The sequence below is a fragment of the Lepidochelys kempii genome, chromosome 8 (genome assembly GCF_965140285.1).
Source record: "Lepidochelys kempii isolate rLepKem1 chromosome 8, rLepKem1.hap1, whole genome shotgun sequence".
Lineage (NCBI taxonomy): Eukaryota > Metazoa > Chordata > Testudines > Cheloniidae > Lepidochelys > Lepidochelys kempii.
In genome coordinates this window covers 43,735,261-43,752,940 of record NC_136387.1, presented here as the reverse complement: position 1 = coordinate 43,752,940, position 17,680 = coordinate 43,735,261, and the positions used below count along the sequence as shown (strand labels likewise).

The 17,680-nt window shown below is 54.6% G+C and overlaps 1 protein-coding gene across 1 annotated transcript in view; it reads left to right on the top strand.

Annotated features, from left to right (window-relative positions):
* The window catches only part of CRIP2 (cysteine rich protein 2), a 58,863-nt gene extending 45,409 nt beyond the window's left edge, over positions 1-13,454 (top strand). Inside the window, exons 3-8 of the mRNA XM_073356248.2 lie at positions 3,973-4,030; positions 4,779-4,916; positions 7,061-7,129; positions 8,542-8,636; positions 10,422-10,479; positions 11,332-13,454. Coding sequence (XP_073212349.1) covers positions 3,973-4,030; positions 4,779-4,916; positions 7,061-7,129; positions 8,542-8,636; positions 10,422-10,479; positions 11,332-11,399 — 486 coding nt within the window. The 3' untranslated portion in view covers positions 11,400-13,454. The remainder of the gene's footprint in view (positions 1-3,972; positions 4,031-4,778; positions 4,917-7,060; positions 7,130-8,541; positions 8,637-10,421; positions 10,480-11,331) is intronic.
* The last annotated feature ends 4,226 nt before the right edge of the window (positions 13,455-17,680 follow it).

Genomic DNA, 17,680 nt, shown 5'->3' with positions numbered 1-17,680 from the left:
GAGGCTTGAGGATGACTGGCAGAGCTTAGTGGGGCCCAAGTCTGGAATGGCAGAGGGTGATGCAGTTCAGCATGAGACGTGTTGGTGAGAAGCTGTGGGGGGACGGGCTTAGAAATGGAATAGTGAAGTACAGGGGGATGGTAAGGAGCAGAATGGAACAGCAGGAGGCGCAGCAGGTCAAAGACAGGTGTGTTGGGAGTGTGGCTGGCAGAGCTGGCGTGCTACACTGACTCCTAGTCAGACTTGTTCGTTACTCCGTTTCAGGATATGCTGCAGCAAATAGAACAATTTTTGGGGTGTGAAATGTGTGGAAAATCTTGGTACGTTTAAACCAGCAAAGCAACATGGCACGCAAAGTGTCTTGCACCTCTCCCCCTTCCAGGAAGGCTGAGAGTGCCCAGTGCCTAGCAGGAGGAGAACGCTTCTGTTGGTGACTCACCCCGGAGGCATGTGCTTTGGTTCTCCAGAGTCCCATCTGGATGCGCCCAGGCCTTCCAGTGTACTGCATGGGAGGCAGCGAATTCGGCCCCTGGGGATGCATTCCACATTTACCAAGGAGACAGACACATGGCCAGTTGACTTCCTTTTTGGCTCTTTGCGGAGCGGTGTGTGCTCAGCATCCCAGCCCTCGCAGAGACCAGCTGCCAGAGCCCACAAATACTTTCTCTTTTCTTTGACTCACTTCCCACTGGTTGGTGGGAAACTGCTGCTGGGAGCTGGAATAACATTCTCTCCTGCCTGCTGGCTGTCCCAGCCCCTGTCCCACCCTGCCCCTCCAATCAATGGCAGTGCACATGCTCCAGTCCTCGTGATAAGGGCATGACATAAGGGGGGAAAACTCTTGCTCCTTATCACTCTGTCCAGAGAGAAAACTGCTTTTCCTCTAAGCAATCCGCCCCTGTTCGATAATGTGAGCAGATAATGGCTCTGATGAGGCAAGCACCATAGCAACCATGCCTGGGGAGGGACCGAGGAGGGAATGGTATCATGGCTTCCTGGAGATGTTCTCTCTTTGTCTTGCTAGTGAGACTGGGGTGCAGAGTGGAGATGGGGGGAATGAGGGCAGCAGCAGGAGAATGGCATGTATAAAGGGGTTTATTGATATGATTCGGGATGGATGCGTTATGCACGAGTGAGTTATTCATGGTGTCAAATGCAGGCTGATAATACCTTATCCAGTCCTTCCCCCTGCACGTGCCGCCATGTTGCAGAAAAGCTATTTAGAAAGGAGGTTTTGTTTGTTTGTTTTAAATGGACTGGCCCCCTCTGCTCCATCTGAGCCTTCGTGTGTGATAAGTTCTCATGGTAACGATCACTGGGAATTTCAGAGATTTTGGGAGGGGTTTTCATTCCATACGTTTTCAAACAGGACTTTTTTTTTTTAACCTTTGACGTTTTCAGCTGAATCGTTCATTGGTTTTCTTTGTGTTTGTTTCAAAAGAAATGCATTTGGAAATATCCCCTGGTGTGACGAAACTGACCAGTTGGAAATTAAAATACCCCAAAATCAATTAAGACAGATGAGCACCGAAAAATGAAGCTATGTTGCAGCTCCACAGGCTGCACAACAAAGGGTGACCAAATTCAAAACAGAGAGCTGGAGCTATGGACATTCTGACTGCTGATAATCGGACCAATTAGTTAGGGGTCTATATACGGATTTAGGGGTGTCACTTTTAAGCACCAAAGCTTGAAAATCTGACCTCTGTTTATATATACAAACTGCCCATGTCCAAGTCTAAAAGTATTATAGTAATAATGCAATCTGAACTTCACAGTAGATGGAAATCACTTAAAATAAATGGTCTGGTCTCACCAGGATGTGTGGCTCCCAAGACATTAAATAATCCCCCAAAATAAGCATATAAACAAGGGAAGTCCAATTCACAGAATACGTTAAAAAGCAAAATCGTATGTTACCGGATCCTTGTGTCATGTTGCAGAGTTTCAGCTCTGAGAGCCCGCTGAGCTGAACTGCCCGTGAGTTCTGATGTGCCCTCTCTCTCATGTGGTTATTTTATGGGATAATTGAATTCCTTTGGGAGATACATAAACATGAAACCCCCAGAATATTCACAGAAGTGAACGCCCGGGGCTGTGTATTTAGAGTGTTAGTTATTGAAATGGATGCTGTGCTCGGCTCTGGATTCAGCTGTGTATAGCCCTGAGATACCTGAAGGAGGGCACAAGGTGCTAGTGACAGATGAGTTACATTTGGTTCAGTTAGTGCTTTGTGGTAGGCCCCTGATTCACTGGAGTGGGGCTCCACAATTCCAGCACGGGGGGTGGGGCGAGCCATCTCTGGGTCTGTACATGTTACCAGTGGTGAGTTTGTGTTATGGATCCCTCTCAGTGTTGATCTACACAGAATATTACTCTGTAACAGCCCTCAGCGACAGGGGCTTGGTTCTTGAGCTCAAGCTGTACCCATTCATGCTTCCAGCTCTGGATTTCTGTGGTTCAATCCCCCAGTGGGGTGCTCACCTGCTCACCTCAGACAGGGGGATGTAAACCTGAGAAATCTATCTAGAGCCTTGCAAGGTCCCCTCTGTCACCACAGTATCTGAGCACCTCAGTCTTCAATGCTTTTTTCCTCACAACTACCCGGTGAGGCAGGGCACTGCTGTTTTCCCATTGAACAGATGGGAAACTAAGGCAAAAAGTGACTAGCCTAAGGTCATGCAGGGAGTCTGGGGCAGGGCAGGAAATGAACCTGGGTGTCTCAGGTCCCAGGATAGTGCTGTAACTGCTGGGCTATCAGAAAGGAAAGCCAGTGGGCTATTGATATTACTGTAGATCAGGGGTGGGCAAACTTTTTGGCCCGAGGGCCACATCTGGGTATGGAAATTGTATGGCGGGCCATGAATACTCACGAAATTGGGGTTGGGGTGCAGGAGGGAGTGAGGTTCTCTGGCTGGTGGTGCGGGCTCTGGGGTGAGCCAGAAATGAGGTCAGGGCGCAGGAGGGGGCTCCGGGCTGGGGCAGGGGGTTAGGGTGGGGAGGGGGAGGGCTCTGGCTGGAGGTGCAGGCTCTGGGGTGGGGCTGGGGCTGATGGGTTTGGGGTGTGGAAGGGTGCTCTGGGCTGGGATCAAGGGGTTCGGAGGGTGGCAGGGGGATCAGGGCTGGGGTTGGGGCATGGGAGGGTCTCAGGGGTGCAGGCTCCGGCAGCGCTTACCTCAAGCAGCTCCCGGAAGCAGCGGCATGTCCCCCCTCCGGGTCCTACGTGGAGGTGCAGCCAGGTGGCTCAGCGCTCTGTCCTGTCCACCGATGCCACCCCTGCAGCTCCCATTGGCCACAGTTCCCAGCCAATGGGAGCTGCGGGGGCAGTGCTTTGGGTGGGGGCAGCGCGTGGAGCCCCCTGGCTGCCTAAACATAGAAGCCGGAGAGGGGACATGCCGCCGCTTCCGGGAACTGTGCGGAGCTGTGGCAGGCGCGCGTGGAGCCAGCTGCTGACCCCGCTCCCCAGCTGGAGCGTGGGAGTGGGACAAGCCCCAGACCCTGCTCCCCAGCAGGAGCTTGAGGGATGGATTAAATCAACTGGCAGGCTAGATACGGCCTGCAGGCCGTAGATTGCCCACCCCTGCTCTAGATGAAGCTAATGGTGGGCTATGGGAGGTGTTCTTGGGCAGGGCTGGAGGTCTTTTGTGAGGAACGCTGTACGTAAGAGGTAGAGCGCAGTACATCTTGCTGTGACGTTCCCTCCTCTTTCTCAGAATGCTCTGCCTGTCTGTGTAAACTGTTTGACGAGTATGTGTAACAGGACTCCCTCAATGTTGGTTTACAAATTCATTCCCTTTTTGTCTCTTCATGTATATTTTACAGACACTTAATGAACGTAAGCTCCTGCCCCTCAGTAATGCCTGGTATTGCAGCTAGTGTGTCCCAGGGATTTGGTGTCTGGCACTAGAGATGCCAGGGGAAAAGCCCCTGCTAACCTCTATTCCTAATGCCCCTTCTCTCTCTCTCCCTCAGCATGACGGGAAGCCCTTCTGCCACAAGCCATGTTATGCAACATTGTTTGGTCCAAAAGGTAAGTCTGCCTCCTGACCAGCCTCCCCTTGGTATGAGAAATGGACGTCCAGAGGCAGAAAGATGAATGCTGCCCATTTTCAGGGCTGCAGTGATTCATGCAGCTATTCAGAGCATTTATCCTATCCTAGGTTTTAACAGAAGAGTTTAGGGCCCTGACAACTGCCCCAGACTCAGGACAGCACAGGCCAAAGCTGTGTGAGGGATTCCTCCAGGGGAATCCAAAGAGCCACCATCTTAGCACTTCACAGCCCCAAACCCCACACTGAGTGGCACCAGATCAGCAGTGAGTTCAGTGGAACTTGCTCTTCACAGAGCTGGAGGTTAGCTGTTTCAGGGGAGAAGTCATGACAGCTCCCCTGCAAACCACAGGGAGGGCTGGTCGCTCAGACAGCTTTGCCTCCCAGGAGGTAAAACAGTCCCAGGAGAGAGCCATGTGGGGTAGAGCTGTGGTGGTGACTACCTCCAGCTTGTGGACAGGAAAGGGGACAGGAGGCCATTTGTAGGAGGCTGCAGACATGCCCCCTTCCCAGCTGTACATCTCGGGAAAGGTACGGTGAGAGCACATCTGGCAGGGCATGTCCCTGGGCCGGCAGAGCAGGAGTGCTGGAGAGACCGGCAGCTCCAGCCGGAGCTGGGAGTGCAGACTGGCCAAGGCTTGCCTTTCGTAATGGCCCTGTGGGAGAGGTGGAAAGACCAGAAGGGCATCTTGGATCCAACAGCCTTAAATGCTGATACTCCCATTGCAGGTGTGAATATCGGTGGAGCTGGCTCCTATATCTATGAGAAGCCTCAGATGGAAGAGCAGCCGGCTTCTGGGCCCATTGAGCATGTTCCGAAGGTAGAAGAGAAGAAAGTCAGTGGCCCACCGAAGGGGCCCAGCAGAGGTGAGTGCCGAAGTGGGAAATAGGCTGGAAAGCCAGCATGGAACTGCACTCTGCCGTGAGAACCTCACCAGCTGACCGGGGAGCTCCGGCAAGGGGGAAGATGAGGCAAGGGAGGGCTGGGTGGGGACGGCAGCTAAGACTTCATGGCCCTGGTTCAGACCTGCACGTGTGCCACTAGCTGCTGCGTGGCCAGGGACTTAGCGCAGCGACAGTGAAGCTCCACTGTGAGTGGAATGAGGGCACTGAAGCGATTCTGGGTGCTCCCTCTTGCTTTGCATGCGCTGATTGGAATGACCACTAGGGGGCACCCATAGCACACGGTGCACGTGTTGCTGTGGGACTCTCCAGAAGGACCGTGTCACTCCAGACAGGAGCTGCTGCAGCCTGCATTCAGGTGCATGTGGGTCCACACCGTGGCCTGGATGATGGTACAGTGGACCTGATTACGCTCTGGTGGGGGTCTTTGCAGGGACTAGGCCGTATGTCCCCACTGACACAACCCCTGAGGGCTGAGTGGGTGCTATAGCAGGGGGTTGAGCAGGTTTGAGCCCACGGAGCATGTGTGTCCTTGCTGAGCTGCTGAAAGAGCCCTTGCAGGATTGCCCTGTGGTAGCCCTGGTTGAAGCTGTTTCTGATGCGGTGCCCTTTGGGTACTTACCCCACAGTTCCTGGCACAGCTCCCAGAAGCAGTGTGCTCCGGGGATAGCTCAGAAGGCACTATGGGATAGTAACAGTAGGACTGTCAGAACTATATCAGCTTGTCCACATCCAGACTGGCACCAAACCAGTTCCAGAGTGAAACCCCTTAGAGTGAGCTGGCTCATAGACCTGCTGAGAGCTCGTCTTCTCTGGCTGCTGCTGAGATGCTTATAAAGCAAAGTCGTCGCATGGGGGTAGCCTGGCTGTTGCCAGTGCATGTCCCCAGTGTAGATTCACCCACCCTTGGCCTGCCTGCCAGCTCTGAAAGCTAAAGTGCGTCACTGGGTTTGCTCCCGCAGAATTCTCCCAGGTGCTCTTGAAGGCCTATGTCTTCACTGCAAAGTTCACTCGAGTGTTGCCCGTAACTCAAGCTTCGTCCACATGCACAAACCCTTAACCTGAGTGTAGTGGGGCTTGAACTAGAGTTCAAGTGGCTGGCCTCTTGGGGGTACAGGCTGCCGCTTGCATTAGCACAGCTCATCATCTGCTAACCTGATGCTGTGTGTTGCTCGAGTGTTGTTTCTTGCTCAGTCTAACTGCAGTGAAGACATACCCTCGGGGATTAAAGAGCATTGTGAGGAGCTCATGTCTGAACTTTCTCACCCTCTGCCCTTGGGGTGCTCCCCTTCCCCTTGTTGTGCGTCTGCCCCTCCACATCTTTCACCAGCCCTAGGCCTTTCTCCCCTTGCACACTGCTCTGTCTCTCTCCCTGCCATCCCTAGCTGTGCATCTCCCATGTTGCAACCCCCCCCCCGGCTTGTTAGCCCTGAGAGTGTTATCTCCATGTTCATGTTCCACCCAACCTAATCTGCTTAGCAGAAATGACCATGACCGTATGCTATTTTCTTTGCACCAGAGCCATCACTCAGTCACCGATGAGCTATCTCCCCCACGCCACTTTCAAAAGCAAATAATGACGTGTACCAATGGGCTGAGATCTCGTCTGGTGGAGGATTCAGGGCAGAAGGGAGGGCGCTGTTTAATGCAGGCCCTATGCTCATTAAAGAAACTGGGGATAGATCTACACTTGAAACGCTGCGGTGAAGATGCTACTACACTAATGGGAGCACGTCTCCCATCAGCTTAGTTAATCTACCTCCATGAGAGGCAATAGCTCTGTCAACGGGAGAAGCTCTGCAGCCGACATAGCACTGTCTACGCCGATTTTTCACAACCCTGAGCGACAGAGTTATACCGATGTACGTTTATAGTGTAGACCTGGCCTGACTCTGATCTTTAATGGTAGCTTTAGCCTGTTGTTTCTGCAGCGAACAAAAGCCCCCTTCCAAGGGCACGGTTCATTGTTGGTTGCCAGCTGGAGATGGTGAGCTCTGAATTTACCTGGAGAGAGGTCCCTTGGGTGCTGCAGTAGCACTGGTGTGTGTGTGGGATCCATGTAGCTGATTTCTTTAGGGCGTTAAAGAAACTCTTCTCCTGTCTTTCAGCCTCCAGTGTCACCACCTTCACCGGGGAACCCAACATCTGCCCGCGCTGTGGCAAAAGAGTCTATTTCGGTAAGGACCAGGGCAGGCCGGCTTCCTTAGTGTTTCCTGCTTATGCCCCAGGGTCACTTGTTTGCACTGTGGGAAGTTCCTGACAGAGATCAGGGCTAGGTGCTGCACATACACATAGGAAGAGAGAGGCCTTGCCCCGCAGCACTTAGGCTAAGTGGAAATGGCCGACAAAGGATTACTAGCCCTGTTTTACTGCTGGGAAGCCCAGAGAGGATATATGACCTGCCCAAGGTCACATGGAGCATCTTTGGCACTTCCAGCAGTGGAACCCAGGTCACTGGACTGAGACTTGGGAGCCTTAGCCACAAGGCAGTCCTTCCTCTGCAGGAGGGTTTCAGCTTCTTAAATGGGGGGCCTGGAGGATGTGACTGCTTCAGCGGAGGGGGTTGTGGGGCCTTTGGGGAGGAGGTATCTGGGAGGCTAGGTCTGGGCGAGTCTAAAATCACATTTTTACCTAAATTGATGCAACGCTGTAGGTAGAGGAACAGATTGTACAGGTAGTAACATGTTTACCTTCTAAGTGGAATTGCACCACAACTAACAATAGGCATGTCTCCAACACACACATGCTCATCCGGTCACCCACGCAGAATTTGTAAGGCTGTTTGTGAGAGCGCCATCTCATGACTCCCACTAATGTTACAAAGGTTTGGGCTACATTCTCTGAAGTCAGTGACATTCTGCCAGCAGGGAATTTGGCTCTTTTGTTACCTAGATTAATATTTACATGGTCCCCGGGAGGCGCTGGAGTTGTCACTTCCGACGGCTGATTTTACCTCTTTGCTGCTGCTGTGGTTGGGTAGGAGACAGCTTTCATTAAGGCTCAGTAACATGCTCAGCAGCATGTCAGGGTATGGGTGCAGCTGACTCCCTCAAGGGAGAAGGAAAAGACCCTTCAGTAAAGGCCTAAGCAGCTCTTTGCAAAGGTTTTATGGGATGCTAGTAACACGTCAGCTCTCCAAGAGCAAAGCCTGCCTGTGGAGAGGGTGTTGTGCAGCCTCTCGCTGCTGGAGGCCTGATTCAAGAGCAGGCTGGCTCAGCTGTCGCACTGCTGCCAGCAGGTTTCCCTCTTGGCTTGACCCAGACACTGGCTCTTTGGGCAGCAGGGCTAAGGGGCTAGGAGCCTGGCAGCTGTGGGAGCGGTGTGTGAGCGCTGAGGCTCTCTTGCCCCATGGCTAGGAAGGGGCAGTTCTCAGGCAAAGGCTCCCCTAGTGTGGCCAACTGGGACATCTGCGAGATTACCCACAATCCCTTGGGCTGCCCCAGCGGGGTGGTCTCAGCCTGCCTGTAGCTGTGTGGATTGCTGCCAGTGGGCGAGCTGACGCTGTGGAACCCCCGCTTGGACGTGGTCAAGCCAAGGCAGGGAACGAAGAGCTCCCACTGGAATATGTCCCTTCTTGTCTCTGCTCCAGCCGAGAAGGTGACTTCACTGGGGAAGGACTGGCACCGCCCCTGCCTGCGCTGCGAGCGCTGCAGCAAGACTCTGACCCCTGGCGGCCACGCGGAGGTAAGGACTGAGCACATGCTGTGATCTGATTGCCCCATGTGTGCTCTAGTGCAGGCTTTTGCCACCACCTCCTTCCCCTCACACTGGTGCATGTGCACGTTGGGCCTAGCGAGGGATGGGGTACGACCCCTGGACGGATGTTTCGTTCCCCTGCCCCTCTCCCGATTGCTGCCTTTACAGCAGTGATGGCCCGTGCCCTGGGGGGGGCAGTGTCTGGAGTTGGGCTGCACCCAGCTGTGATCCCAGGAAGCCTGGTGTGACCCACCCAGACAAGAGGAAGGGATATGTTGGGAGAGCTGGCCTCAGCTCTGGAGCAGAGAGCGTCCTTGCACCCCTGGCTAGCATCCCATCTGACCCTCCCACCTCATTTCACACCCCTGCTGCTCAGCTGGGCACAGCCCCCTGCTTCTCGCCCAGCTTGGCCAATGGCTTTTCCGCCTGTGATCTCTCCCCGGTCCTTGGTGCTTGTTACCTGCGCCTGGGGATCACCAGGGACCCCTAAGGCAGAGTCAGTCATCTGAGCATACCCTGGCTGGCTAATTGTCTGGTGGTTTGAGGAGTCCAGGTGTAGACCCAGGCCAGTACCCAAAATCCTGCATGCCAACAGCCAGGCCTGGGCTCATGCAGTGTAAAGGGAAAAAAGATGTACTGTAGCAGTTCCGTTCCCCCAGAGCTGATCTGTCGTGGTGGCTCCCGTGCGCTAGGTGCAGTGAGAGTGGAGTGTGGGGCTGCCGGGAGCAGTCCTGGGCCTCTAGCGCTGTTTTATCTCTATGCCTCGCCATTGTTGCTGGAGCTTCAGACTCCCATCACTGCCTGCATTCAGACTCCAGCCACGACTGGAGGCCCCTTCTGCCCCCGACTGCTCCTGCTCTGACAGGTCTGAGGCCTTGGCCTCTCTCCTGGGAGGATGCTGCAGTCAGGCAGCATTTCTGGCCCTGCAACACTGGAGGGGAGGGCTGCACAAAGGGCCTGGCCTGTGCTGGACAGACACCTGTGTGCAGTGGGTGGAAAATGCTCGTGGCCTACATGGCCATGTAGCAGTGGCTGCAGCAGGGGCAGGGCAGAGCCCCGTGATGTTCTGATCCCATGACGTTCTGACCCCCCACTCCCCAATGAAGGTCTCATGGGAATAGCTGCACCCCGTAATCTCATCCCAGGGCTGGGGAGCACTCCCCACATTTGTGAGCTGAGCACCTCTCCTGCCATCACGTGCTCCAGTGATCCCAGGCATGCCCACCAGAGGACAGACTGGACTTAAATGAAAAGCTGGGGCTGTTGGCTGGGGGCAGCCCTGGCTGCTGGAAGGCGAGTGCAGACACCTCGGGGAGGTTCCCATTGCTCAGCGCTGCTGGGCTGCTCGCAGCACAAAGGGCTCTGTGGATCCAAGTGATGCAGGACATCAGTGAGATGGAGTCTGTGCTCCATGCGTGCGGGACTGTATATGCCACGGAGGGCAGGTTCCAGGGGCAGACGGGCAGAGCAAGTGCTGAGCTAGCAGGGAGACAGCAGCCCAGGCCTGAGGCCATTGGCGGCGCTGTCGGGAGGCCAGGGCTGTAGTAGCAAACCAGCCACATTGGGAGCTTCAGGGCAATGGAAATCAAACCATGTCTCTCCAGGAGTCCTGTGCAGTTGGGGTGGGATGCTGGGGAGCCCACCCCCACTGTGCTGCCATGGCAAGGCTGTGCCCCGGGGAGAGGCATGGGTGAGCGGCCATCTGCATCGTGTTCTCCTGCATCTCTTGGGTTGGGATGGTACTGATGTGTGTCTTGCTTTGACCCCTCGCAGCATGATGGGCAGCCGTACTGCCACAAGCCCTGCTACGGGATCCTCTTTGGGCCAAAGGGTGAGTGTGCTGCACAGAACTGGAGGTGGGCGGGAAGTGTCCAGAGGCCAGAATGGGGGCGTGGGAGGGAGGGGTAGGTAGGAGTGTAGGGAGGGGGAGGGAGCCATGGGGCAGCAGTGACTGGGCCTGCTGCCTCTGCAGGATATTCTTCCATTTGTAAGGTCCTCACCCGCGCACCCTCCCCCCAGCTGGCCGTGCCATCTATTGGTTTGTAGGGCCCCGGAGCAGATAGCCCAGGGGGGTACGCCAGGTGCCCCAGTACACCCAGAGGCTCCAAGAGGGAGGGCAGTCCCTTGCTAACTGTGCTACAGCCTTTGCCCAGGACAGGGGAAGTGTTGTGGGGCCCATGGATGAAACGGGAGGCTTGCTGCATTTTGGAACCAGGCCAGCAGAACACAGATTGAGCACAGTCCCCTAGTTCCCTCTAGGGGCCAGGGGGTGCACGGGGCTCAGCTGGGCGAGGATCCTCTGACTCCTTCGCGAGGGCCCTTATGCAAATATTTCCCCTACTGCTCAGCCCCCCACTTTTCCATTGGCCCTTTCTGACTAACTGCTCCCCACTTGGGTTCCCTACACTCCCAGCTCATGGAGCGGTGAGTCCTCGGCTATGGGGCATAGTTCCCTAATGTGGGAGGGCAAGCTGCTCACGTTACTAGATCCCAGGCAGGGATGGCCAGGCTCTTGGCCTTCCACTCACCCTCCATCCCTTTTCTGACCTTCCCCTTCCGTTTCTCCACAGCCGTATTGGCTGGGGCTCTGTGCAGCCCCCAGGCTAAGGAGAGGTATCTGTGCTCAGCACCCTGCCTGGCTCTCCTGGCCCTGCCCTTACGTGGGGCTCTTTCTCTGTTGCAGGAGTGAACACTGGAGCTGTTGGAAGTTACATCTACGATAAAGACCCTGATGCAAAGGACCAGCCCTAAGGAGCTCTCTGCCTCTCTCCTGCCCGCCTGCCACAGGCCACTCACACTGCTCCCTCTTTCCTCCGCTCCCCTCTGTAGAAGTAGCTTAGTTCCAGGATGGCCAAGCCATGCGCTGGAGCAGCCCTGAGCCTGGCTGGCTACAGAGCTGTGCTCCCTGCTGTTTATATTCTGGGTGGGGCGGCCCTGCCCTCTGGATTTTATAATATAATATAAGCTTTGATGTTAAAGACAGAAGTAGAAAGTGTCTCTGGTCGCTCCCAATGTGCCTGACTCTCCTGAGCTCTCCCGTGGGGTTCCTTATCCCCCAGGCCCTCTGCCCCCTGCCAGCCATGGGATGGAGGCTTCCTGGGCATGACTGGGATGCACCTGGCATCGCAGTTCATGGTAGCCCCCTCCAAGTGAGCCCGTCGGCAAGCCCTGGATGATGTGCAGCCAGTGCAGGCGCATGCTGCATTGCAGGCTGGGGCAAGCTTAGTCCCAGCTCATCCATATCTAACAGCAGCTCCTTTCACCACTGCGGTTCCTGTTGCAGCAGGAGGACAGAGCCCCTCTCCTCTTTCTGCCCCCCACCCCTGGTAACATGGTATGGGGAGGGGGCGGGGAGGAGTCACGTGGGGAGGTCACGTGCCCCCTTTAGTTGGTTCCCCACTTTGTGTCCCTCCCATGAGTCGCCCAGCCTTGAGCAAATGGTCCCATGGCCTGCCAGCCCTCCAGCTGGGTCTGCCCTAGGCCCAATGGCTGCTGGCATTCTGGGGAGGCCAGTCAGGAACAAATGGCCCATTGGCTGTGTAGGATGGCAGTCTTGCACCTCAGAAACAGTTGTGTTAAGTGCGGGAGTCGTTCCATAGGCAGGCGTTCTCTTCAAGCCCAGTTAAATGGCTTTGGGCTCCATTGTGCCCTCAGTCTGCGAGCTCTGTGCACACACCATGTAGCTGCCCTCCTGCTCATGTCCTTGCCTGGAGCCATGGGCAGAGCCAGGGCACAGCATCCTAGCTACTGGTGGGTTATGAGGCCATATGGCCTATATTCCTTTCAGTCCTACTGTAGGTGACCACGCCGGCCTTGTGTTGATGAGCATGGGCGTCCCGTTTCTGGTATCTGTGCTCTCTGCCGTGTTGCTCAGGGCTAGTGCCTCCTTGGCCCTGAATCCCACCCGCCTGCCTTGTTCTCTGCAGCAGGTGGCAGAATTGGGAGCTCGGACTCTGGGAACAGCTGGGATGTACATGTGTGATGCCAGCCCCTAGTATGTACACTGCATGCCCATTCCCAACCGCTGCGAGCAACTTAGTGCACCCTCGGGACTGCCTAAACAGCTGCTTCTCCGCACTTCGCTGCAAGGGGTGGTCAATCTGTGTGATCCCAAATGTGTTAGCTGGGGTGCTGAGTTTGGCCTGGGAGCTGAGGGTGCTGCTGTGGGAGCACATGTACCCCAGCCTGCACCGCCAGGGACACTGAACTTCGCAGTGCGCTGTATCCAAGACCATGGGAGGGTCCCTGTGACATGGGCCCTGCAGGGGAGGGAGATAAATGTTAGGGTCTGAGTCCATGGCCCTAGCCCGTGTTGGAGGAGGGAGCGCAGGTCCCTTTGTCTGTGCCATACAGCACACTATCGCCCTGGTGAGGGAATGGGCTGGGAGGGGCTGGTGGGAGAGTCAGGGGGTGTTGGAACAATGGCTGGAAGTTGGCTGAGTGGTGTGAAGTGTGCAGGGTTCCCACCTTCGCCCACGCGGAGGAGACTGTTCATGGTGTGTGTTTGTTTTTTAGTCTATTTATAAGTGGATAGAAATGTGCTTTCTGCTTCGGTGAATGGTGTCCCAGGTCACCCCCCAGATCACTGCACTGGCCATTCGCACTGACCCCCTAAGTGGGAATTGAGAGCAAACCTACGGAGCTTGCACTCTGCCTCTAGCCTGGCCCATCACCCTAGGCTAACATGACCTGCAGGGCCAGCTGCTGTGCTCCCACCAGGTACAGGCCAACCAGAACGCACCTGAAGCAAGCCAGTAAAATTGATTTCCTGTTGTTATTGCTGACAATAAAAGTTTTGAACAACAAGTGGCGTGGTCTGACTGTGTGGGGGATGTGTCCTTGATGTCTGTCACCCGGGTTTAACACATATCAAGCACTGATGAGTCAGGATCCTTTGCTCCCCTAGGGCAACCTGGAAAAGCAGACATGTAGTAGCACTCTACCTGTCTCAGCTGCTTTGTGATGGAGAGGCAGCATCTCCGACTGGGGGTTTATTCCTGGCTCTGCCGCTTTCCAGCTGGGTGACCTTGTGTAAGACTCTTTCCTGCTCTGTGCCTCAGTTTCCCCTTCCCACCCTTTCTCATGTCTGTTTAGAAACGCTCTTGAGGACAGGGACTGTCGCACACTATCTTTGCAGCGCCTAGCACAGTGGGTTGTTGATTTCAGTTGGACTCGTGATGCTAGCATAATGCAAAGGAGGCCTGACAAGTTGTGTGAGAGATCCCGGCCTGCTCTACCTTGGGTTCTGGAGAGTTTCTGGCATCACACAGGTCGGGGGGTGATATTTTAATCTAGGAGTCCTGGGCTTCTACCCCCTTCACAGATCCTGCTCTCCCTGGTATCTGGCCCTGAGGACTAGTAGAAGCTCAATGGAGCCGACTGTCTTAGCACACTGCTGTCTGGATGGGGTGAGACATGAAGGACTTGTGTTGTACAGTGGGGTTTCTGCTGGAAGCCTCCATTTGGAGGTGGAATATGCAGGAATTGTCTCTTAACTGCTTCTCATTCTCTGCACCATTTCAGCTCAGTACATGGGAAACGGTCTTAAAATCACTCTCATGCTGGCCTGTCATCTACCTCCAACCCGCACGTTTCTGTTGCTGTGGGGCTTTACTGTCTACTCAGATGCTGCCCCAGTAGGGTGCATGATGCTTCAGATCAAAGAAGGATCCTGGGAGATGCTAGGGAAGGGATGCAGTGTGACTGATACCTGGAGCAGAGCAGTGCCAGGTGCTGTACTGCCAAGCAGTGAGGTCTGAAACCCCCCCTGCTTGAGTGCCCAGTGCCTGGCTATGGGCACTTCCCCCTTCTGTATCCTGGCCAGGGAGAGGCTCCCTGGAGCAAACGCCCTGTCCACATTCTGCTAAGTTGCCTTCCCTTATTTCCTGAGCTCTTCAAAGGGGCATCCCAAACTCTCTACGGAGGCCCTTTGAAATTCATTCCCCTGGGTGGGTCTGGCAAGCTGGGGCTCCTAAGCTTACACAAACATGCTCTTCTCTCCAGGGTCTGCGGGGCGGGGGGGCCTTGTCTGTTTCCAAGCCTGTAGCAAACCCCTCCAGGTCTCACTATGTCAGCTCTGTCCTTCCCTTGTTTGCCATGGATGCAGCGAAGCAGCCCCATAAGGTGTTCTCTCTACGGCATTGTGCTCTGGCAAAGAGCCACCGCTGTGCTCCTGAAGCAGCCAGAATGTATTAGGGAGTTGGGCCCCAGCAGTACACAGAGAGGGCAGCGATGGGGGGCTTTGTGGGGATGGGGGTGGTGGCTCTGCAACGCAAGCCGTCTCTTGCTGAGAAGAACTTCCCCAGCTTGCTGTAAGCTGGTCGGCGTAAGGTGCATAGGGCCCAGCGTGAGTGGAAAAAGGAAACCCCAAGTGCTGAGAATTGGCTCCAGGGAGTATGAGCAGAGCTAGCTAAGGGCAAGCAGCCCCCTGCTTCAGAGGCCGCTCACCTAACGTTATTGGCCTCATGTGGCTTTGTAAAGGAAATTGGACCCAGAACCCAGCCGCACCCCAACGTTAACCCTCCAGCCCGAATAGCCCGGCTGGGGCTTGGGGCTGGAGTATGGTGGCTAAGCCTCAGCCCTGCAGGTGGGGGTGATGTGAAGTGGCCCAGCCTAGCAGTTCCCAGCATTGCTCCTTGTGCATGGTACAGAGGGTGGGACATGCTTTGCGCATGGCCCAGCCGCTCCCTCACTCTCTATGGAGCCAGGATTTCTGGAGAAAGGCAGGTGCAGGTAGGAACTTGGCTAGCAACCCTTGTGCAGCCAGGGCGAGAGAGCTTCTTGCTCGCCTCTCTGTCCCTGCACTGCTCTGGACAGTCAAACCCTTGGAGGGAGCTGAAAGGTGCAGGGGTTAATGGAAAAGTGCTGTATGGGCCAGACTCTAGCTAGCTGGCCTAGAGCTTCCCCTGTTTCTCAGCCTCGCCATCCCAGGCCACTCAGTCAGCTCACTGCTGAAAGGGCCATGTGGGCTGAGCCAAAACCTTCCCCTCCTGTCCCCAAAGGGAATGCCCAGCCACAGAACGTGTGTGGAAATGGGCACTAAAGTAGCATTGGCGGAGCAAGCAGGGGTCCTGACGCACAGCCCAAGGTTTTGCTGTTGGTGTGCAGGCCTGAAGACGGCTCCTTGAACATGAACCAGCAGTCGCCCAGCACCAATGGCTTATAAGCTGGAAGGGACCATCATGGTCATCTAGTTTGACCTGCATGTTGCAGGCCGCACAACTTCACCCACCCCCTCCTGTAATAGACCCCGAGTCTCTGGCTGAGTTAGTGATGGCCTCAAATTTTGATTTAAAGATTTCAAGTTACAGACATTCAATCATTTACTTGAGCTCAAATCAGCAAGTGATCTTGTGGCGCAATGGTAGTGTGTCTGACTCCAGAGCAGAAAGTTGTATGTTCAAATCATGCCAGGATCAGGTGTTTCATTCTTTGATTTTTGGGCAGAGGGATAGCTCAGTGGTTTGAGCATTGGCCTGCTAAACCCAGGGTTGTGAGTTCAATCCTTGAGGGGGGCCATTTAGGGATCGGGGGGAAAAATTGGGGATTGGTCCTGCTTTGAGCAGGGGGTTGGACTAGATGACCTCCTGAGGTCCCTTCCAACCCTGATATTCTATGATTCTAAGTGCCCCATGCTGCAGAGGAAGTCTGCCAGTCCGACCTTGGGAAAATTCCTTCCTGACCCCAAATATAGTGATCAGTTAGACCCTGAGCATGTGGGCAAGACTGACCAGCCAGACACTGGAATTCTGTGTAGTAGCTCAGAGCCCTCTCCATCTAGTGTCCCTCACCAGCCACTAGATATAGTTGCCTTTAGCCGACATGGCTGGGCCACATGCCATTGTTGGCAATCTCATCACACCATCCCCTGCCATAAACTTATCAAGCTTAGTCTTAAAACAAGTTAGTTTTGCCCCCACTACTCCCCTTAGGAGGCTATTCCAGAACTTTACTCCTCTGATGGTTAGAAACTGTCATCTAATTTTGAGCCAACACTTCTTGAGGACCAGGTTATAGCCACCTGTTCTTGGAGAGGAGTTATTTATCCCTCTGCTGTAGTTACAGAGTGCAATCCTATCTCCCCTCAGCCTTCGTTTGATTAGCAATGCTTTGAGTCCCCTCTCGTAAGATAGGTTCTCCATGCCTCCAGTCATCCTCATAGCCCTTCTCTGCCCCTGTAGCTCTCTTAGAATCATAGAATCATAGAATATCAGGGTTGGAAGGGACACCAGAAGGTCATCTAGTCCAACCCCCTGCTCGAAGCAGGACCAATTCCCAGTTAAATCATCCCAGCCAGGGCTTTGTCAAGCCTGACCTTAAAAACCTCTAAGGAAGGAGATTCTACCACCTCCCTAGGTAACGCATTCCAGTGTTTCACCACCCTCTTAGTGAAAAAGTTTTTCCTAATATCCAATCTAAACCTCCCCCACTGCAACTTGAGACCATTACTCCTCGTACTGTCATCTGCTACCATTGAGAACAGTCTAGAGCCATCCTCTTTGGAACCCCCTTTCAGGTAGTTGAAAGCAGCTATCAAATCCCCCCTCATTCTTCTCTTCTGCAGGCTAAACAATCCCAGCTCCCTCAGCCTCTCCTCATAACTCATGTGTTCCAGTCCCCTAATCATTTTTGTTGCCCTTCGCTGGACTCTCTCCAATTTATCCACATCCTTCTTGAAGTGTGGGGCCCAAAACTGGACACAGTACTCCAGATGAGGCCTCACCAATGTCGAATAGAGGGGAACGATCACGTCCCTCGATCTGCTCGCTATGCCCCTACTTATACATCCCAAAATGCCGTTGGCCTTCTTGGCAACAAGGGCACACTGCTGACTCATATCCAGGTACAGTATGCTATTGGCCTATGCTAATAAGTATGCTAATAGTCTCTTCATGCTATTGGCCAGGCAGCCAGCCAGGGCATCAGGGTATGACACAGCTGGATGGCATTGCTGTATTAGAGAAGCTGGGGCCGGAATGGAAGGGCACTCTCTAGGGCTCAATGGACGCGTGGTGGTGGGTGGTGAGCGCCGA